Source organism: Phyllostomus hastatus, unplaced genomic scaffold (assembly GCF_019186645.2).
Source record: "Phyllostomus hastatus isolate PE091 unplaced genomic scaffold, TTU_PhHast_1.1 phas_contig_41, whole genome shotgun sequence".
NCBI classification, from domain to species: Eukaryota; Metazoa; Chordata; class Mammalia; order Chiroptera; family Phyllostomidae; genus Phyllostomus; species Phyllostomus hastatus.
In genome coordinates, this window is record NW_025333876.1 from 6,945,754 (window position 1) to 6,969,306 (window position 23,553).

At 39.8% G+C, this 23,553-nt stretch overlaps 1 protein-coding gene across 10 annotated transcripts in view; it reads left to right on the forward strand.

The window, feature by feature from the left end:
• The window catches only part of ZMYM5 (zinc finger MYM-type containing 5), a 41,405-nt gene that overhangs the window by 16,003 nt on the left and 1,849 nt on the right, over nucleotides 1–23,553 (forward strand). For all 10 annotated transcript variants that reach the window (XM_045844861.1, XM_045844855.1, XM_045844857.1 and 7 more), the window contains exons 6-8: nucleotides 13,970–14,255; nucleotides 14,801–14,963; nucleotides 15,778–15,990. In XM_045844861.1, the coding sequence (XP_045700817.1) occupies nucleotides 13,970–14,255; nucleotides 14,801–14,963; nucleotides 15,778–15,990 (662 nt within the window). The remainder of the gene's footprint in view (nucleotides 1–13,969; nucleotides 14,256–14,800; nucleotides 14,964–15,777; nucleotides 15,991–23,553) is intronic.

Genomic DNA, 23,553 nt, shown 5'->3' on the forward strand with positions numbered 1-23,553 from the left:
CCAACTGGGGACCAAACCCACAACACAGTCATGCCCTGATTGGGAATCAAACTGGTGACCCTCACTCTGGGGTCACTTCTCACTCCATTATGGGTTGGGATAATGCCCAAGCCATAGCCACACTGGTCAGGGCACAAATTTATACTACTTAAATCCCTTCACCTTTTTTACCCTGGCTGCCCCTCCTCTTCCCTGTTGGCAACCATCAGTCTGTTCTCTATTTATAAGTTTGTTTCTGTCTTATTTGTTCATCTGTTTTATATCTTGTTCTTTAAATCCCACATATAAGTGAAATCATGATATTTGTCTTTGTTTGACTTATTTCAATTAGCATAACACCTTATAGGTTCATTCATGCTGTTACAGATGGTAAAGTTTCATTTTTTTAAAGTATTTTTTATTGATTATGCTATTGCAGTTTTCCCAATTTCTGCCCTGCCCCCCTAACCTTCCACCATTCCCCTCACCTTAGTTCATGGCCATGGGTTGTACATATAAGTTCTTTGAGTCCTCTGTTTCCTATACCATTTTTTATCTCCCCATCTATTTTATGCCTACCAATTATACTGCTTCTTCCCTGTACCTTTTCCCCCCTTTTCCTCCCTTCCCCCTCCCCACCGAAATCCCTTCATGTGATGTTCATTTCTCTGATTCTGTTCCTGTTCTAGTTGTTGGCTTAAATTTTGTTTCCATCGCTTTTCTTTCCTTTTAGGTTCATTTGTTGATAGTTGTGAGTTTGTTGTCATTTTACTGTTCATAGTTTTGAGCTTCTTTTTCTTAGATGTCTGTTTATTTCATATAATAATGGATTGGTGATGATGGACTCCTCTAACTTGACCTTATCTGGGAAGCACTTTATCTGCCCTTCCATTCTAAAAGAAACCTTTGCTGGATAGAGCAATCTTGGATGTAGATCGTTGCCTTTCATGACTTGGAATACTTCTTTCCAGCCCCTCCTTTGCCTGTAATGTTTCTTTTGAGAAATCAGCTGATAGTCTTACGGGCACTCCTTTGTAGGTAAATGCCTCCCTTTCTCTTGCTGCTTCTAGGATTCTCTCCTTAATTTTAATATTGGGTAATGTAATTATGATGTGCCTTGGTGTGTTCTTCTTTGGGTTCACCTTCTTGGGACTCTCTGGGCTTCTTGGACTTCCTGGAAGTCTGTTTCCTTCACCAGATTGGGGATGTTTTCCTTCATTATTTGTTGAAATAAGTTTTCAATTTCTTGCTGTTCTTCTTTGGGCACCCCTATAATTTGGATATTGGAACATTTCAGGTTGTCTTAGAGGTTTGTAAGACTCTCTTCACTTTTTTGAATTCTTGTTTCTTCATTCTGTTCCCATTGAATGTTTATTTTTTCCTTTTGTTCCAAATCGTTGTTTTGAGTCCTGGTTTCCATCCTGTCACTGTTGGTCCCTGAATATTTTGCTTTATTTCATTTTAGGTATCTTTCATTTGTTCTTTCATTTCTTGGCCAGGCTCCAACCAAGTTCAATCAGATCTGTGAGCATGTTGATTATACCAGGGCTTTAAGTTCTCCATCAGATGTATTGGCTATGTCCTCATTATTTAGTTCTTTTTCTGAGGTTATGCTCTGTTCTTTCATTTTTGGGCCATATTTCTTTGTCTTGGTACACTTGAGAAGGTATAAGGAGGCGGGGCCTTAGGAACTCACCCAGACCAGTGCTATGCTGCAGGTCTTTGCTGTGCTGTGGGTGCTGCCTGTGGGGGAGGTGCCAGACAGGGAACAATGAAGCTCACCTACTTGTCCCTAGCACACTGTCTGATGGACTCTTGTGTGAGACTGGGAATTTCTCCTACTGTATCAACCCTGAGTCTGTTTCCCCTTAAGTCAGCACAGCCCGAGCAGCCTGTCTCCAAGCCTCGGGCAGCCCCATCCTGACCCGAAGGTCCGTGGACTGGCTTAGTTTTTCTCCACGGGCCTATGTTGTCTGCCACCTTACAGGTCTAGTTGTTCTGATTGACTTTTTTTTCTTTAATTCCTTGGTTGTTGGAGTTCCATGCAGCTTGATTTTTCTGGCACTTCTGGTTGTTTATTGATTTTAGATTGGTTGTTATCCTCATTTGGGTTGTGTGAGGAAGTGAAAGGTTTCTACCTATGCCTCCATCTTGACCGAAACCAAGCTCTTTTTGACTGAGTAATATTCCATTCTGTAGGGAGAATGGGGGGTGGGTATCAATAGGTGGTTGCCTCTCACACCCCATAACGGGACCAGCCCACAACCCCCAGGCTTGTGCCCTGACTGGGAATCGACCTGGTGACCCGGGGACCCTTTGGTTTGTAGGCTGGCGCTCAACCCACTGAGGCATACCAGCCCAGCCAGGGCTGTGTACCATCACTTTATTATCCACTTGGCTATCGATCAACTCTTGGTTGCTTCCATATCTTTACTATCTTAAATAATGCTGCAATGAACATAGTGCTGCATATATTCTTGAAAATTAGTGTTTCGGGTTATTTTGGGTATATATCCAGAAGTGGAAACACTGGGTCATAAGAAACACTGGGTCATAAGATAGTTCCATTTTTAATTTTTTTGAGGACCTTCCATACCATTTTCCATAATGGCTGTACCAATCTATTCCCACCTACAGTGCACAAGGGTTCCCTTTTCTCCACATTTTCACCGTTTGTTGATTTCTCTATGATAGCCATTCTGACAGGTGTGAAGTAATAGATCATTGTGGTTTTTGTTTTATTTTTACTAGTATTTATTTATTCACAATTTATTCCCAGAACATAAGTTAATGCTTTTTATGGGATTTTTTTTTTTCTCTGCCAACCTCTTCTTCTGGTCTAGGACCAATCTGTTCTTTTTCAGTAGGATCATCTCACTTTGACAAGGAGAGCTCATGTATGTGTTAGTCTACCCATGATCTGTGTAAGTTCTGCATTGCATCTTGGGAGCTTTGTTCACCTGGATGTGCTCAGTGACCAGAGAATCTATAGCTAAACCTTAAGTTCAGCATTACTTTCTGCATTTTTAAGCATGTGCAGCAAAAATTCAGCACTCATTTTGAGCCACTGATCCTGTTTCCACCCCACTGTTTGATGTGGGCACACCTACCAACTCTACCACTGTAATGATACAATGGCACAGCTTCTATAAAGTGATGTCCTTCAGATACTTGGTGGCTTTTCAAATGTGCATACCTTTCATGACCTGGGCAGTTTCTCGAGTGTTCTTAACATGAACACAAATATTTGAACCTCTTGATTTACGTAATTTTGCAGGTTTTTCTAGGTCAAATGAATAGCGAACCATTTTCAGAGGTCACTTAAGGCCCCTTACAGGAAGCTCATTGTGTGTGGTTTTAATTAGCACTTCTCTGATAATAGTAAGTTGAGTGTCTTTTCACATGTCTATTGGCCATCTGTGTGTCCTCTTCGGAGAAGTGTCTATTCAGCTCCTTTGCCCATTTTTAAATTGGATTGGGGGGGGGTTCAAGGTTTGTTTTGTTTCTTGATGTGTTGAGTTATATGCATTCTTTATAAATTTGGGGTATTAGCCTTTTATTGGATGTGTTATTGGCAGACCTTCCCTTATTCAGTAGGTTGTCCTTTTGTTTTGTTAATGATTTCTTTTACCTTGCCAAAACTTTTCAGTTTGATGTAGTAGCTTTTATTTTTTTGTTCTGTTTCCCTTGTGCAAGGAGATATATCAGAAAAAGTAGTACTAACAGAAATGTACGATTTTACAGCCAATGTTTTCTTCTAGGAGGGTTTTCTTTTTAAGATTTTTAGTTATTTACTTTCAGAGAGAGGGCAAGAAAGGGAGAAGGAGAGGGAGAGAAACATTGATGTGCCAGAGGAACACCAGTTGGCTGCCTCTCACAGGCCCACACCTGGAGATGTAGCCTGAAACCCAGGCATATGCTGCAAAAGGGAATCAAACCAGCAACCCTTCAGTTTGCAGGCTGGGGCTCAATTCACTGAGCCACACCAGCTAGGGCTCTTGTAGGAGTTTTATGATTTCAAGTCTTATTTAAATCTTTGGTCTATTTTGAGTTTATTCTTGTATGTGGTGTTTGAGGTGGTCTGGTTTCATTTTTTTGCATGTATCTATCCAATTTTCCAACACCATTTATTGAATAGGCTGTCTTTACCCCATGGTATGTTCTTGCCTTCTTTGTCAAATATTAATTGACCATATAGGTGTGGGTTTATTTCTGAGCTTTCTGTTCTGTTCCACTGATCTATATATCTGTTTTTATGCCAGTACCGTGTTGCTTTCATTACTATACCCTTGTGGTATAGTTTGATATCAAGTAGCATGATACCTCCAGCTTTGTTCTTCTTTCTCAAAATTACTATGACTATTTGGGGTCTTTGTGATTCCATATAAGTTTTTGGATTATTCTAGTTCTGTGAAGTATGCCATTTGTATTTTCATGGGAATTGCATTGAATCTGTAGATTGCTTTGGGTAGTATGGATATTTTAATGATAATTCTTCCAGTACATGAGCATTTTATATTCTTCCACGTATTTGTGTCTTCCTCAGTTTCTTCAGTGTCTTATTTTCTGAGTGAGGTTTTTTACCTCCTTGATTAAATTCATGTCTAGGCATTTTCCTTTTTTTTTTAATGCAAATTGTAAATGGGATTGTTTTCTTATTTTTCCTGTCTGATTGCTTATTATTGGTTTATGAAAATGTAATCAACTTCTTAATACTTACTTTGCATCCTAATACTTGAAGTTTTTTTAGTTTTAAGGTTCTATATTGACACTGTTTTGTCATTTGCAAATAATGACAGTTTTACTTCTTTCTAATTTGAATACCTTTTATTTCTTCTTCTGGTCTGATTGCTATGGCTAGGACTTCCAATACTATGTTAATAAGAGTAGTGAAAGTGGATATCCCTGTCTTGTTCCTAATCTTAAGGGAAATGCTTTTAGTTTTTCCCCATTGAATATGATGTTAACTGTGGGTTTGTCATATATGGCATTTATTATGTTGAGGTATGTTCTCTTTGTTGAGAGTTTTTAATCAAATTGGTGCTGGATTTTGTCAAATGATAATTTTCTATCAATATGTTCATTTAATTTTTATTCTTTATTGTATTTATATGATATGTCATATCAATTGATTTGCAGATATTGTACTAACCTTGTATCTCAGGAATAAATCCCACTTGACCCTGGTGCATATGATCTTTTTAATGTAGTACTGAATTCAATTTGCTAATATTTTGTAGAGAGACTTTAGTGCAGGTCAGTGTCAGGCACTATCCATGACTGGCCCTGGGTTACCTGTTTGGAGCTACAAGTGAATCCATGCTTTGTGACTGCCTGATTGAGCCTGGGTGCTCATGGGAGGAGCCAGGCTGTGTACCAAGGCCAGCTTCCACCTGATGGCTGCCTCTTCGGCTCAGTCATCGAAAGATCCTCTGGCTGTACATAAGTTGCATGATGTTCGTTCTCAATGAGTCATGAGGTAGGGGTAAATGTTGTTCACCCTGTTGATAGAGATTCAAACTTGACACTCATGCTGGGTCTGAAATCGCTCAGCAAAAATCTCAGTGTACGCCAAGGCTAGCCACCACCCACCTGATGCCTGTGGTTCTTTGTGGTGGGGCAGGGTCTTGGGGAATTGTTAGGGTGAGGTCAGTAGAATACATTAGCTAAAACAGATTAAGATTTGGCAATGTGGAGGGAGGGCTCTGTGCAGGAATGGTGGCACTGAGTAGGGGCTTTCAGGGGGGAAAATGACCTCTTCGAGAGTTTTCCCCCCCAAAAAAATCTGTTCCTCAGAGCTTCAGCTTAGCAGGGCAGGACTAGTACCTCTTTCTAGCCTAAATTGGCATGCAAGAGAGTGTTTGACCCAGGAAAAAATGGTGTGTATGAGCAGTGTGGAAGAGAGACCTAGCACAGGGACATTAGCAGCTGTTCCTCTAGCTTTCTCCTCAAGACTACACAGTCCAATTTCTCCTTGTATGACTCTGAGCCACCATCCCTCTGCTGGAGCCCAGGGTGAGTGCCCACAAATAAGATTTTGTGCACTGGCCCTTTGTGCACAGGGCAGAGGGCCCTGGGGGGTCTAGCAGACTCCTGTTTCTCCCTGGTAGATACAAAATTCCCACTGATTTCCTCAGCAAAATTATGTGGACACCTTCCTAGCACTAGTGCTCTTAGCTGGGAGCCTACAGTGGAGTTGAGATACTAACTCCTTGGGAGGGGGTGGGGGGACCTTTTGTGGTTGCAGCTCAGATAACCTTCTAGATTCTCAACTATCACACATGGGTGCCAGGCCAGTCCTTTTTTGTGTCTCTGATCTTTCTCCCAGGCTCAGTTGGCTTCATTTGTAAATTATTGGTTATAACATTTCTGTTCATTTAGTCTTCATGTGGTTATTCTGGTTGACTGTTATATCATTTTGTTGTAATTTGGTGTTTTTCCTGGGAGAAGGTGAGTATGACTTCCACCTACTCCACTGCCATCTTGTATCCTTCCATCATTAACCTTTAGGGCAGACTTTTTTTTTAATTGATTATACTGTTAGAGTTGCCCTGATTTATCTCCTTTTGCTCCTTTCCACCTAGCAACCCCACTCCCTCAGGCAATGCCCCCACCCTTGTTCGTGTCCACAGGTCATACATGTAAGTTCTTTCGTTACTCCCTTTCCTATACTGTACCTTACATCCCCATGGCTATTCTGTAACTACCTATTTGTACTTAATCCCCTCACCTCTCACCCATTCTCCCACAACCTCCCCCCATCTCTTTATCTTTAATTTTTAGCATTTTAATTGTGATGTGTCTTGGGGTGGGCCTCTTTGTGTCCATCTTTTTGGAAATCTGTGCTTCCTGGATTTGCATGTCTATTTGCTTCACCAAATTAGGGAAGTTTTTGTTTCACTGTTTTTTCAAATACATTTCCAATTTTTTGCTCTTCTTCTAGCACCCCTATGAAGTGAATGTTGGATTACTGAAAGTTGTCCCACAGGCTGCTTACAAGCTATCCTCATTTTTTTGGATGCTCTTTTCTTCTTGTTCTGATAGGTTGTTTTTTGCTACCTCATGTTCCAAATCATTGATGTGATTCTCGGCTTCACCCACTCTACTGTTGTTACCATATAAATTGTTCTTTATTTTAATTAGTGTATCCTTTGTTTCTGTTGAAATCTTTTTTAGGCTGTTAGGTCCTCACTAAGTACCTTGAGTATCCTGCACCAGTGTCTTGAACTCTGCATCTGATAGATCACTTATCTTCATTTTGTTTAGCTCTTTTTCTGGAGTTTTAATATGTTCTTCCATTTGGGCCATGTTTCTTTGTCTCTTCATTTTGGCAGCCTCCCTGTGTTTTTATGTGTATTAGGTAGACCTGCTCTGTGTCTTGGTAGTGTTGCCTAATGTAGTGAGTGTCCCATAGGATCCGGTGGCACAGCCTCCCCTATCAACCCAAGCTAGGTACTTGAGGCACAACCTCCATATGTGCTGAGTACGCTCTCCTCTTGTAGTTGAGCTTTGATTGCTATTGACAGCTTAATGGAAGGGATTGACCCAGGTCATTCTGCTGCAAGGACTGACTGACCACTGACCACCATCCTCTGCCCTCCATGGATAATCAGCTGTGCAGGCATAGGGTGGTGGTGCATTGTCGTGGTCTGTACCTCTCCACTGAGTATGCAGGCTCTGGGGTTCTCCAGTTGGTGCAGAGTAATGTCAGTCTCAACACGGGGGCCACTCTGCCTGAGGTGTAAAGCAATCTGAGATGACTGCTGCTAGTACCCAGCTTGAGGCTCACTGAGTCCAGGTATTGCTTGTTTGAGGGGATTTAGGAAGTTGTAAAGCATGTTAAGACCAGCCATTCATACAGAAAAGCAGCTGTGTGGGCCCATAAATTGGGTAGGGCAGAGTCTCAGGTTATCTCTAGGACTGGGCAAACAGTTTTACCCCAGGCAATGGAGACTCAGATGTGGCACCAGCTTGCGAGCTCTGTGGGGAGAGGGTTCAGAAAAGGCACAGTGGCCTCTGCTTGCCTTGATGCCAGCCACTGCATTTTCTCCCTGTACGCCACTGGTGTCTTTCAGGCTGCCCGCACCCCCCCCCCAATGCTGGAGCTCAGAGGGTGTGAGTATGAGTAGGTGAGTCTTTGTGTAGGTTCTTCAAAAGGAACTGCTTGGGGCTTTAGCACTTCCTTCCACCAACTCAATCCCTGCTTTTTTTTGCAGCCAGAAGTTGTGGGGACTTATCTTCCTGGTACTGGAACCCTGGGCTGGGAATCCTGTTATGGGGCTGGGACTCCTGGATCCCAAGATATTCCTCCTGAATTTTTATCCACATGTGTATGTGGGACCAACCTGTTTCACGTATGTGTCCTCCTACCACTCTGGATGGTAGTGGTTTCTTTAATTCCGTAGTTGTCACACTTCATTTAACTTGATTTTTGTCAGTTCTGAGTGATGGTGGTTCTATATTTTAGTTGTAATTTTGTTGTGGTTGTGTGAAGAGGCAAGCTATTTCTGCTTATACCGCCATCCTGACCACAAGTCGCCAGCAGACTATTTTTCAGTGAAAGTTTTCTGCTCATCACATTTTTATATCAATAGTAAAAAACTCAACATGCAAAATACCTAACCCATTGGGAATGGCTCTTGCATCTATGTTGTATTTTTATTGCAATCTAAACATTTCTGACCATGATACTGATTCTAGGGAGTTCTTCTGATAACTGATAAACTAGGTAATTCCTATCCCTCCTGGAGAGAATAATTAGGGAGGAAAAAGACAAAATGTATCTGTTGAAAGCATCACAGAGCTAGAAATATAGTGAAAAACTAGGGTTGTAAGATCTGAGAGGATTCTTAGCAAAGTAATCTGTTACTTGGGTCTGCTTTTCTTAGTGGTATGCGTTTATTTTCAAAAAAAGCTTCAGAGATAGCTCAGCATCTAAAAGGAACTTTCGACAGCCCTAACCAGCATGATTCAGTTGGTTGAGTGTTGTTCCACAAAGCAAAAGGTCCCCAGTTTGTTCCCCATTAGTGCACATGACTGGGTTGCAGGCCCAGTCTCCATTGGGGTTTGTGCCAGAGGCAACCTGTTGGTGTTTCTCTCCCTCTCTTTCTCCCTCCCTTCCCCTCTCTCTAAAAATAAATAGATATAATTATTTTAAAAAAATAGAATAAAAGGAGCTTTCAGCAGACTCTCAAGGGAACACACACATATACACATAAACCTCCAACCTTTGGATTGGAATACTAACTAACATAAGCCAGAGCCTCGATTTTTTTTCTTCAATTTTTCATATAAAAATAATGAAAAACAATTAGAAGTATGAGAAGACAAGACTATATAACAAAATATCGATATTTTGCCCTGGCTGGTGTGGCTCAGTGGGTTGAGTGCTGGCCTGCAAACCTGAGGGTTGCCAGTTCGGTTCCCAGTCAGGGCACATGCCTGGGTTGTGGGCCAGGTCCCCAGTAGGGGGCACACAAGAAGCAACCACACATTGATGTTTCTCTCCTTCTCTTTCTCCCTCCCTTCCCCTCTCTCTAAAAATTAAATAAAACCTTTAAAAAATATATCAATATTTTAAAAAGCAGAGAGTGGAGGTGAGCCCACAAGGGTATCTCAATAATTGGATTATCAGACACAGGTTTTAAGAAACTATGTTTTAATTTCATGATGGGACCCAGCTGAATAGAGGATGAGTGAACTTGAAGTTATATCACAATATTATCCAGACTGAATCATACCCAAAAGGGTGGAAAACACAGAAAGGAATATGAGAGCCCTGACCAGGCAGCTTAGTTGTTTGGAACATGGTCCCACACACCCAAAGTTTGCAAGTTCAGTCCCCATTTGGGGCACGTATGAGGGACAACCAATTGATGGGTTTCTCACATCGATGTTTTTCTCTCTCTAAAATCAATAATAAAAAATATCCCCATGTGAGGATTTAGTTTTTTTTTTTAATTTTTAATCCTCAACCAAAGATATATACATTGATTCTAGATAGAGAAGAAGTGAGAGAGAAATATTGATGTGAGAAAAACATCAATCAGTTATCTCTGTGCACAGCTTAGCTGGGACTGAACTGGTACCTTTCTCAGTTCCCAATAAGATTACTGGGCAACCCTCCAACCAACAGAGCCACACCTTCTAGGGCACCAGTGATGATTTAAAGAAATGTGAGAGACCCTATGATACTTGATGAAAAGAACATGAAATTGATGTCCCAGAAAGAAGAGAAAAGAAATGAGTCAGAAGTACAAGTTCAAACTTTCTAAAATGAAGAAAAAAATTCGGAGTGTGATAAATATTTAAGAAACCATTAAATGACAAGTACAGAAATCAAAAATTGGATGCATTCCAAGTGTCCATCAACAGTAGAATGGATAAGTGGTATTAGCCACACATTGGAATACTCCAATCAGTGAAAAAGAATGAATTACTATGTGCAATTGTTGAATGAACCTTAGACACGAGATGATGCCCTGACTAATGTGGCTCAGTAGGATGGGCATCGTATTGCAAAGCATAAGGTTGCTGGTTTGATTACCATTCAGGACACATGTCTCAGCTGTGGGTCAGATGGGAGAGGCAACTGATTGATGTTTCTCTGGTACATCTGTTTTTCTCCCCTCCTTCTCCTCTATATTAAAAAAATAACATCTTTAAAAAAAGAAAGATGGTGGGTTACGGAAACTAGACACAAAAGAGTACATATATAATCTCATGTATGTAAAGCTCAATATAAAACAAAATCAATTTTGAAGTCAGAATAGGGATGGCCCATGAGAAATTAGAGAAGTTTTTGAGTGGGAAAATACCTAAGGAAGGTTTCTAGGCTATTGGAAATTGTCTGTGTTTATCTGGGTGTTGGTCATGCAAATACAGTCATTGTGAACAAAAATTTCACTTCAGACCTGCACGTAGGATTTATAAACTGTGTGTGACATGTTATCCTTTACCAACTGGAATAAAATAAACCCCACCATGGCACTGAAAGAACTTCTCACCAACAGACCCAACACTAAAGAAATACTGATAAAAGGAAGAAAACTGTGCTTGATCAACAATTAAAATTTTTTAAAAAAAGTGAAAGGTTGTTTAGGTAGAAGAGTTTAGATGCAGGAAGAAATGAAGAGTACCTGAAAGTCAAATAGTGGGTCTAATACTTACTGGACTTTCGGGCAAATCACCTAACTTGTAGGTCTTAATTTTCTTTGCATATAAAGAGAGACTTGGATTAAATAATATACTAGACGTCTTAAAATGTATTCCAGGAACAGGACATGGAGGAATTTGGGAGTTCTTTAAGTTTAATCTGGCCACACTAATACCAAAAATAAAATAAAAACTTGATAAAATATGAAATTTGAAATTAGGAGGAATTAAATAATACAGTATAAACAAAGAAAATATTTGCTTTATTTATGTATGCACCAAAGCTGAGGTGAAAAAAAAAATGTCAAGATCTAATTAGTGTCTTGAGCAGTGAAGTTGATATCTCATTTTCCATAATTATAGACAGCTATGCCCCTTTAAGTATGGATAACTTTACAAAATTAAAAGGCCCAATGTTTTTGTGTTCAAGTTTCTTATTTCGCCCATACTACCAGTAAGGAGAAATCATATAATAGTTGGCCTCTGTTTATTAAATATAGTTTTGCCCTTGCTGCTATGGCTCAGTTGATTGGGTGCCAGCCTGAGAACCAAAGGGTTGCCGGTTCCCAGTTAGGGCACATGCCTGAGTTGCAGGCTGGGTCCCCAGTTGGAGGGCGTGCAGGGGGCAGCCATGCATTGATGTTTTTCTCCCTTTCTTTCTCTCTCTCCAAAAATAAATAAATGAAATCTTTAAAAAAGATAATTTTAAAAATAAATAAATATAGTTTCTTATCCAGATAATATTCAGAGAAGGTTGATTCCAGGATGCAATTTATGTTTATTTTTTTTTATTTATTTTAGAGAGAGGAAGGAAGAAACATCAATTTTATCATTCTGCTTATTTATTATGTTTTCACTGATGCTTCTTGTATGTGCCCTGAGTGGAGATCAAATCCTTAACCTTGGCATATGGGTAGTTCTACCCAACTGAGCTACCCAGTCAGTGCAACCTATGTTTGTTTTATAGGTAAATATTAATTTGGGGGGGGGGGGGTTCAGAATGATTTTGTTTTCTAAAGGTATGGCTTCAATTGAAGAAGAAAAATTTAGCAGTAAAGAAACTTCCTTTCTGATTACTTGGTGATAAAAATCCTTTTTTGACATATATTCCATATTAACTAGCATGTCATCTTGTGGAATGAAATAATTCCTTTGTTACTTCTATTTTGGTTTTGCCTGTAAGATAAAGGATATCTGGAAATAGAATGAAGAAAATTAGAAGCAGAATGCTCTTAATTAGAAAATTAGGGTGGGAATTTAGAAATGAAAATGGAATTATTAGTGTTGGAAGTGTTATAAAAGGCCTCTGGAGCTATAATAGGTAGAGGGGACCATAGGCCTCATATTGATGACAAAAGCTGTTATTGATGACAGCCTCATTTCTCAAAGTTTCATCATCACCCAAGAAATTCAGAATCTCGAGGTCCTCCCAAGACCTACTGATTTACAATCTCTATTTAAACAAGATTCCCAAATTATCTCATGCATGTTAAAGTTTGAGAATCATTATTACCTGTACATAATATTGTACCATTTTGAAGCCACAGTAATACATGATGGCGTGGGGAGGGGGGTAGATTTCACTGTGCCAACTCTTTCCTGAGTAACCCACTACATATATTAATGCCTATGAAATAATATTTTAGAAAGCTAGGAAGTAATTGTAGAAAGACTCAAGTTAAACTGTTATGTCTAAATTGCATGTATTTTGGAGAGAAATGTATTGATGTCTACATTTTACTTGTATTACCTAGGCCTGGTTGGTATAGCTCAGTGGATTGAGCATGAGCCTACAAACCAAAGAGCTGCTGGTTCGATTCTCAGTCATGGCACATGCCTGGGTTGTGGGCCAGGTCCCTAGTAGGGGGCATGTGAGAGGCAACCATACATTGACGTTTCTGTCCCTGTCTTTCTTCTCCCTCTCTAAAAATAAATAAAATCTTTTTTTTTTTTTTTAAGAAATACATAAAAGAAGATGGATTGATTATTTAGAGGGATGAATAGATAAGAGGATGTGATAAAGCAAAAAGTAAAAAAGTGTGGAGGGATGGTAAATGTGGTCAAATACATCTTGACAGAAAGAGACTAGGCTTTGGGTTGTGAGCACACAATGCAATATACAGATGTATTATAAACTTGTATGACTGAAACATATAATATTATTAACCAATGTTACCCTCAGAAAATTTAATTGGAAAAAAATTGTAAATTACATTAGAATCTATTTGGTGAGCATATGGGAGGGCGTTCACTGTAAACTTCCTTCAACTTCTCTATGTGCTTTGAATTTTTCATAATGTTAGGGGGGAATGCTGTTATGAAAATGGATATCATATACCACACTCTAGTTATCTTTGTAGTTGCATATTTGCTTAATTTTATAATGCACTGATACTTTGTTCTTAGAGAAGGAAAAATGGCTAATATTTTTTGCAAGTGCCCTGGTACCAAACATAAGGCTTTACTGTAACGCAGACACAGTTTAATACACTACTTGCACAACCTAGTAAGCTCAGGATATACCTTTTAAATCTGGCAAGACTGACTTAAGAGATGTCTACCACATAGCACAATTCCAGGCTCACCATTTATATCCTTAGCACAGTAGAGTATCAAATGTTTAGAATACAAAGTGAATAGTTCCCCTGGGGTTGGATAACAAGGCTTCCTGGCCTTAACCACTTGCTTCTATGGCTGCCTCACTATTTTCTTAGACTTGTACAAAATGAAAATTGTAAATATGAAGAATTTTATATTTAAACATTTTAAATATAAAAAAATTTCTGATGTGAATTTCGAATTGTTCCATGATGTTTTTTTCTGTTTTACTTTTAAGATTCTTGGATTTCCCAGTCAGCATCATTTCCACGTAATCAGAAACAGCCAGGGGTGGATTCTTTAGCACCAGTGGCCTCGCTTCCTAAACAGATTTGCCAGCCTTCAGTCCAGCAGCAACTTACTAAACCAGCTAAAATCACCTGTGCACACTGCAAAAATCCTTTACAGAAAGGACAGACAGCTTATCAACGGAAAGGATCAGCTAACCTCTTTTGTTCTACCACGTGCCTTTCCTCCTTCTCTCATAAGCGTCCTCCAAAGACACGCAATGTAATGTGTAAAAAGTAAGCTATGCTTTCCAACATGGCTCCATGTGTTTGATAATGACAGTGTAAATATGTGTCCTGAATGTAACTGAAGAGCTGCATAAATTCATGAGTAGAGGTGTCTACAAGTTCATTGAGCTTGAGTTATCTTAAGAATTTGTCAGAGCTCTGGGCTCCTTTGTACTCTCCTTACTCTTGACAGGAAAATGGAATGTAGATATGGAAATAAATGGACCCACTCCCCACCACCACCTCTACCTCACACCCTCCCCCATCCTCTACCTCAATTCTGCCAAGTTGCTACCACCCTTTTTGATTGCTTCTAAAAGTCATCAGAGTCTGTAGCAAGGTTTTTCTGATGCAAAATATTTTTTACCTCCAAATCTTCTCTTCCCACTTTAGGAACTCTTAGTGATAAAACCGAACAGTGGATTTTGCTGAATCCAAAAATTATACTTGATTCCTAGTGATTAAATTATGAGAAAATGAAGACTGTCCTTTAATTTTTTATATTTGAAAATAAAATACAGTATTCTTAAATTGTGTTTATCCCTGTGTTTCAGAGATGTACCTGCAAAAAGGGCTAATGTTCCTCAAGTGCAGTCGAGTCAGCCCTTCCAGGAATTCTGTAGTGCATACTGTGTGTCTCCCTATGAAGAAAACCAGAGTCTCAGAAAAAGAATTCTGAACAAGTCAAGATGTACAATCTGTAGTAAACTAACAGAGGTCTGAATTTTTATCTTATTTAGGTTATTATCTAGGATAACTTTAACTCTTTAAGTGCTATTCTATGCTCTGCCATCTACATATATAATGTACATGTCCTGAATCTGGACAGTGAAGTTAAACGAAGGAATAAGAATATGTGAGAACTATCTTATAAACAAATGTCCTATTTGCATAGTATGACAAATACACACCTGTTTTTATGGAGTTAGTTGTATTTGTCCACAGAGCAATAGTTATATGGTGAATTTTGTTCTTACAAGAAATGCTAAATAAAAATGTATTATTCAGGACATAGAGGGAAGCAACCAATCCTGGTGCAAGAACATACAGAACATGTGGACTGAAAGTATGTCGATAACTTTGCATTCCTTAAATGGTATTGCCATCCTTCCAGTTGCTGAAAGAAATATGCATGCAGGCTTTCCTCACTTAACACAGTGCTTAGTAACTGAGTTTGGTGTTGGTTGTCCCAGAGCTATGCAAATCCAGGACACATAAGAATTCTAAATCCATTTGTTTTAAACAGGTGGTATCAAAATTTGTAGATCTGTTTGATTTTTAGAATGAATAAGTATCTCTGGGGAAGTTATTACTGATTTTACTGCTTTTTGTTTTATGAATCTTTGTTTTCATAAGATAAATCAAAGATAAAAATGAAAGACTAAGGAAATGGGCCTTTTAGTCTTTTCCCTGAATATTTTTTCCTCTGAGAAGTTAATAATTTCTTTGTTTCTATTGAAGAAACTAGTTACCTCATTGCTTACTGTGTTAATGTGGCTCATTTTTTGATAAGTTCTCATTTTTCTTTTAGATTCGCCATGAAGTCAGCGTTAATAATGTGACACATAAGCTATGCAGTAATCACTGCTTTAATAAGTACAGGTTGGCTAATGGTCTGATAATGAATTGCTGTGAACAGTGTGGAGAGTACCTGCCCACTAAAGGATCTGGAAACAGTGTTCAGGTGGTTGATGGCCAGCAGATGAGATTCTGCTGCCAAAGTTGTGTTAATGAATATAAACAGGTAATTCTTTCAATAAATTTTAGATGATCAGGTATACAATAGTTTCTACCTGTTAGCTTACCTTACCCAGACTGATCTTAGAATCTCATTTAGTCTCACTTTTTGTCAGTCTGTCATTGAGCTGTCCCGTGTCAAGTAAGTATTGAAATAGATTGTTCTAAGCAAGCTTGTTGTTGTTGTTGTTGTTTTTTAAGATTTTATTTATTTATTTATTTGTTTTAAAGAGGGGAAGGGAGGTAGAAAGAGAGGGAAAGAAATATCAATTGGTTGCTTCTCACCATGCCCCAAACATGGACCTGGCCTACGACACAGGCATGTGCCCTGACTGAGAATTGAACCAGCGACCATTCAGTTTACAGGATGACATGCAACCCACTGGGATTAGAAAACTAAGAAATCAACCCACTAGGGGAGGGCTTAGAAAAGGAATGATGGTCTCTGCTGGCACTTCTGTTTGGGAGAAAGCTGTCCCCACCTCTTATCCTGATGCCAGACAATTCGGTTTCTCCTTGCATGGTTTTGTTGCCTTTCAACCTGCTTCTACCATGCTAGAGTTCAGAGGGAGTGAATGCAAGTAAGTCTGTGTGTGGACCTACCTGAGACTCCAGTTTCTGTCTTCCATAGACTTAATCCCTGCTGGATTTACAACCAGAAGTAATGGGGATTTACATTCCTGGCCTGGAACCCTCTGTTGGGGACCCTAGTGTCAGGTTGGGACCCCCTTGCTCCTAGGATATCTCTCCTGATATTTCCGCTATACATAGGTGTGGGACCAGCCCATTCCACATCTCTGCCCCTCCTACCAGTCTTGATGTGGCTTCTGCTTTAATTCAGTAGTTGGTTTCTTCTTTAATTCCATAGTTGTAGGACTTCCATTCAGCTCAGTTTCTGAGGGTGCTGAATAATGGTTGTTCTATAGTTTAGCTGTAATTTTGAGGTGGTTCAATGTGGAAAGGCATATTTACCTATGCCACTGTTACCAGAAGTCTTCAGCCATTTTTTAAATTGGGTTGTTTTTATATTATTGAGTTACAGAAGTTCTTTTTATGTTCCTTATATGTTTTGTAAAATAAATGTATTGAGCCCTTGTGAGGGTTGCTCACTGGTTTGAGCACTGACCTGTGAACAGAGGGGTTGCCAGTTTGATTCCCAGTCAGGGCATATGCCAGCATTGTGGGCCAGGTCCCCATTAGGGGCGGATGAGAGGCAACCGACCTTTGTTTCTCTCATACATCAGTGTTTCTGTCCCTCTCGTTCTTCCTCCCTTCCCTTCTTCTTAAAAAATAAATAAACTTAATGTATTGGGAAGATGTTCTTGTGGGTAATGTTACATCTTTTCATTTTCTTAATGTTTATGAAAAGCCCAAATTTTTAATTTTGATAAGCTGCAATTTACTATTTCCTCCTCTGATTAATACTTTTTGTATCTTGTTTTAAGGAATCTGTGCCTACCAAGGTTATGACGATACTTACCTTTACTTTTGTCTAGAAGCATTGTAGTTTTAGCCTTTATGTTTAGGTCTGTGGTCTTTTTCAAGTTAATTTTGTGTATGGAATAAAGTAAAATTTAAAAAATTATCATTTTTCTGCCCTGCCTGGTGTGGCTCAGTGGATCGAGCTCCAGCCTGCGAACCAAAGGGTCCTGGGTTCAATTATGAATCAGGACACATTCCTGGGTTGCTGCCAGATCCCCAGTAGGGTGCGTGCAAGAGGCAACCACACATTGATGTTTCTCTCCCTCTCTCCCATTCTCTAAAAATAAATAAAATCCTTTTTTTTTTTTTTAATTTTTAAGAAGACCTTAAGGAAAAACTGAAATTTCAGTCATAAAATGGATAGACTTAATCTTGACCTTACCCAGTGATCTAACCAAGGGTGATTTGTTTCCCAGGGGATATTTGGCAATGTCTTAAACATTTTTAAATTGATTCTAGAGAAGGGAAGGGGAGGGGACAGGGGGAGAAACATTGAATGGTTGCCTCTTGTATGTACCCTGACTGAGAATTGAGCCAGCAACCTTTTGGCTTGAGCCACACCAGCCAGGGCATCATAAACATTTTTGACTACAACTGTGGGGTTGCTGCTGGCATCTAGTAGATAGGGGTCAGGATTGCTGTTAAACATCTTGCAATGCCAGCACAGTCCCCACAACAGAATTAACTGGCCCAAGACGTCAGTAGTGCCAACATTAAAGTCTTGTAACCAAAGGATAAGTAGGTGCAGGAAGGTGAGTGTGCAGCAATAAGCATAGTAAGAAGGAGATCTAAATTCCTGTCATCTTCATTGAGGACTCAACTGATGATACCTAAAAAAAAACCAGGAGGAAAAAGTAGTAAATAGTGGTGCAGAAATGTTACTTTGATATTTGGAAATAAACACCCAAAGAATCAGTTAAATGTGTTCAGAGTGGCTAACATATGGGAAAGGAGGAAAAGAGACGTTGATGTTTTTTACTAAACATATACTCAATTTTGATTACATAATTAAAATTGTACAATATGTTAAAGATAATGAAATTCAGAGAAAACATCTTAGCCAGAATCATAGCTAGATTTGAACTCACATTTGAAACTTTAATTAGTGCATGATATAAACATTTGATTATATGTGTGCCTCATCCCCCCAAAATAAGTCCGTAAGTCCCCTGAGGCAGGATCTATATCTGAGTGAATTCAGAAGTCTCAGCATAACTAGCTTTATATGTGAGATGACTAAGCCATCTCACTAGGACACTTATGAGAGTGAAATGATCTTCTGTTAAATGTAGTTCTCTCCATCTTGGTATCTTTCTTCCCAGTGATTTCCCCCACTACCATTTTTAGAGGATTTAATTAATTGGTGCCTATCCCCTGCCTTTTATTTGGCTTCAGTTTTCATCCTGATCATCAGTAAAAATGTTCATTTGACAAAATAATGTAGTATAGCACAGAAGTAATTTTGAACTTGATTTTCAAGGAATCCCAGTTGTGTGCCCCTGGAGAGAGAACCTGAGTGACATGGATGGGGAAAGACATTTTGACCTTCAGCCTAGAGTATACAGCAGAAAATTCACGAGTCTGCACCATGGAGTAGCTAAATCAACCACCTTTGTATTTTTTATCATCAGTTTTTCACTATTAGACCTTATTAAGTAATTGTCACCTAATTACAAATGTCCTTGTATGAGTATATGCCAGTAAGGACAGCTAACATGAGTTTACTGTGGTGCCAGAAACAGCTTTTCATGTATTTTCACATTTAGTCATCTTAAGTTTTCCCTAGTTAAGTGCAATTAATGTCCTCATTTTGGTGAGAGGAAACTGAAGCATAGGTGATTAAGTAACTGGTTTGCCCAAGATTGTATAGCTGGGAAGTGGCCCACCCACTGAGAATTATAACATGAGAAAGTCAGGTAGGAAAGAGGTAAGACCAGGCCTTGGCTTGGGTTGTGTTAAAATAACACTTCAGTCCCTGGTTTTCTGTGAGGGAGCTCCATCCTGCAGAGCCCTCCTGGCCGCTGCAGATGAGAAAAAATCTACCAAGACATGATCTGCTTGGAGAGGAAAGGTACCCAATCTCTTAAAGGAGAAGGCCTTCAGCCTCTTTCTTAGTGGGCTTTTACTGTGTTTAGTTTGCATAGGAATACAGGGCTGACATGTAAAGCTCATCAGTCATTGTCAGGCAGTAATGATCAAGGAATAGACAACATTCAAAGAACTATAAGGGCTTATTCTGAGTCAGGGCCAGATAGACAGAGTGAAGCCAAAGGGCCATAAAACTTTGGGAAACAAACTCATTTTATGCTTGGACCCTTAACATTTAAATTGAGGGCATTCTTAGCAAAACAGGTTCCACAAGATTTTATGCATTCTTTCTTAGGCCTGATCCATCCTGCCTTCAAACTGCCTGTTCCAGTACAGGGCTGCACCCACCTCCTGCATTGTTTTAGGCTTAAATCAGGTGGGGGAAGTAAGGCAGCCAAGAGATTAGCAGACTCTTAAAACAGAATGAAGGCTCAGGCTATAACTAAGCCGAGGGGTGAGGGTCTTTTGTCCCTCCTCCACAATCCCCTAAATCCTTCCCTGATGGCCCCTATGCAACTGTCTGTTTTAGGTTGTTCCTTCCTTGAGCAATCTTTCCTGTCATTGACAATCCAGCCATCCTCCAGGGGCCAAGCTGGGTGAAGTAAAGAGGTCAGAGGCTGCACTGCCACAGAGAGGATAAGTTTTGTCTCCTTACTGGCTTATGCCCTTACATTTTTACTCAGCTTTAGCCAAGGAGGGTTACAGCTTTTGAAACTAGGCAAGGCGGTTCCCAACAGTTTTCTGTTTCTTTTTCTGTGTGCTCTTCTAGTGTAGTCCCCACCACCCCCACAGTTTCAGTTAATATATGTATTGATAACTTCGAAAATATCTGAAGATCACGTTTCTAAATTTTCAGGCCATCTGTAATCTTCATTTGAATGTTTCACACATGCCTCAAACTTTATCAAAAGCTGAAATGCCAAACCTGCTTTCCTTATTTGTTTCCCTTGTTAGTAAATGATTCCATCATCCAGTCACATGCCTGAACTGGGGTGGAGGTGATGGGATCACTATGAGACATATTCCACCAGAAGTTCTTCAAGATCATGCCGTGGAGGCATCTGATTTTTGAGTATTAGGGTCATTCTCTGCGTCTCCCTCCCCTTCAGCCTCCAAAGTCACTTAGCTACCAACCAACTAATCCATGTTCTACTTCATAAATATCTCTGGAATCTACCCTATCTCTACTATCATCCCAGACATAGCCTCCATCCTCTTGCCAGCATTACCCCAGCTTCCTGATTGTCCCTGTCTGGTTGGTCTTTCTTACAGTTGGATATCCATATTGCAATCAGAGTGATCTATATATATAAAGTACAGATTTGGTCATGTCACTTTCTTTTTTTTATACTTCATTGCTACCCTACATTGCTTTCAAAATTAAATCAAGATAATGCTCTTCAGGTGGTGGTTTTATTTTGAGAGTATGTTTATGAAAGCTGGGAACACTGAAACACGGAAGGGCTTAGGACAGAAAAAGCAGCAAGAGAGATCCTAGATGGGGCTGCTGTTAGCTCATTTCTGAGCTAATAGAAACTCAGAGGAAAGAGAATCTTGGAGACAGGTACAGGGGATTAGCCCTGGATGAGTTGCAGCTGCCCATTGTTTCTCTTGCAGTTTCAGATGGGATCCCTTATAGTTTAGAAGATGCATGCCTGTGGAAGGAGAGGGAGAAAGGAAAGGCACAGTTGTGCTCCTGGAGGGAGACTATGCCAGCTCTTTATGTCTTAAGCTCCATTGTATATGTTGTTCAAGTTGTGTTGTATACAGCTACCAGGCTGCCACTCACATTGTTTACATCTTTTTTGTTTTTATTTTATCGACTCCAAAATAAATAATGTAATCTTTTTATTAAACAGAATCATATATGTGGTACTTTGTGACTTTCATATATCATCCTGTTGACATTGCCCATCTATGTTATAGATATATCTTTGCTTCACTTTTTTAAATATATTTTATTGATTATGCTATTACAGTTGTCCCATTTCTCCCTTCATTCCCCTCTGCCCTGTACACCCTCTCCCACTCACATCCCCCACTTTAGTCATGTCCATGTGTCATAAGTTCTTTAGCTTCTATATTTCCCATACTATTCTTACCCTCCCCCTACCTATTTTCTACCTACAATCTATGCTACTTATTCTCTGTACCTTTTCCCCCTCTCTCCTCCTCCCACTCCCCTGTTGCTAATTCTCCATGTGATCTCCATTTCTGTGGTTCTGTTCCTGTTCTAGTTGTTTGCTTAGTTTCTTTTGGTTTTGCTTTAGGTGTGGTTGTTAATAATTGTGAGTTTGCTGTCCCTTTACTATACATGTTTTTTTTTTAATCTTCTTAGATAAGTCCCTTTAACATTTCATAAAATAAGGACTTAGTGATGATGAACTCCTTTAACTTGACCTTATCTGAGAAGCACTTTATCTGCCCTTCCATTCTAAATGAAAGCTTTGCTGGATAGAGTAATCTGGGATATAGGTCCTTGTCTTTCATGACTTGGAATACTTCTTTCCAGCCCCTGCTTGCCTGCAAGGTCTCTTTTGAGAAATCAGCTGACAGTCTGATGGGAACTCCTTTGTAGGTTACTGTCCCCCTTATCTCTTGCTGCTTCTAGGATTCTCTCCTTCATTTTTACCTTGGCTAATGTAATGATGATGTGCCTTGGTGTGTTTCTTCTTGGGTCCAACTTCTTTGGGACTCTCTGAGCTTCCTGGACTTCCTGGAAGTCTGTTTCCTTTGCCAGAATGGGGAAGTTCTCCTTTATTATTTGTTCAAATACGTTTTCAATCTGTTTCTCTACCTCTTCCCCTTCTGGTACCCCGTATAATTCAGATGTTGGAACGTTTAAAGAGGTCCTGGAGGTTCCTAAGCTTTTCCTCGTTTTTTTTTTTTAATTCTTATTTCTCCATTCTTTCCTGTTTGGTGGTTTCTTTCTTCCTTTTGGTCCACTCTATTGAGTCCCCGTTTCCTTCCCATCACTATTGGTTCCCTGTGCATTTTCCTTCATTTCTTTTATGGTAACCTGCATTTTTTTTTTTCCATCTAATTTGCGCCCCAAATCAACCAATTCTGTGAGCTTCCTGATCACCAGTGTTTTGATCTGTGCATCTGATAGATTGGCTATCTCTCGGTCACTCAAAAGGATGAGTTTTGGGGCACTGATTTGTTCTTCTGTTTGAGCCATCCCTCTGTCCCTTTTTTTTTTTTTTTTTTTGGTCTGGTCACTCCTGTTACAGTGAGGGGCAGAGCCTTAGGTGTTTACCAAGACTGGGCACCCCAGTCTCTAGATTGTGACGTTGTATGTGGGAGTGGAGGCGGGAGCAGGAGGGAACAATGGAGGTAGCTCCGTTCTCTATGGGACCTCAGTCCCTTCTCTGGGATCCTGGGTTGCGCTCTCTGCCCTGCTCCACAATCGCCGCCTGACTGGGTCTGCCAGCTGCCGCTTGCGTACTCAGGGTTCACCCACTACAATCTTGCATGCCCCAGATTCCTTACGCGCCCCCAGTTGCCTTACGCACCCATCTTTCTCTCTACTCTCCTTGATGCGACCACACCCGGAGGCTCGTCTCCACCACTCCTACCGGTCTGGATGAACGGGTTTACTTCAACTTTTTGGCTGTCCAACTTCCATTCAGATAAATTCTCTGTCAGTTCTGGGTGTTATTCTGCCTCTAAATTGTTGTTCCAATCTTTGGCTGTGCGTGGAGGTACGGTGTGTCCACCTATGCCTCCATCTTGGCCGGAAGTTTTGCCTCACTTTTTATTCTCAAATAATATTCCATAGTATGGATAATACCACATTTTAAATTATCCACCATAATGGATTTTTTACTTGTTTCTACTTGTTGGCTATTGTGAATAATACTGCTGGAAACATTTTATACACGTCTGTGTTTGGACATATGTTTCCATTTGTTTTTGCTGGGTCATATGGTAACTCTAACTTTTGAGGAATTTCATAACTTTTCTGAGCAGCTACACCATTTTAAATTTGCACCATCAC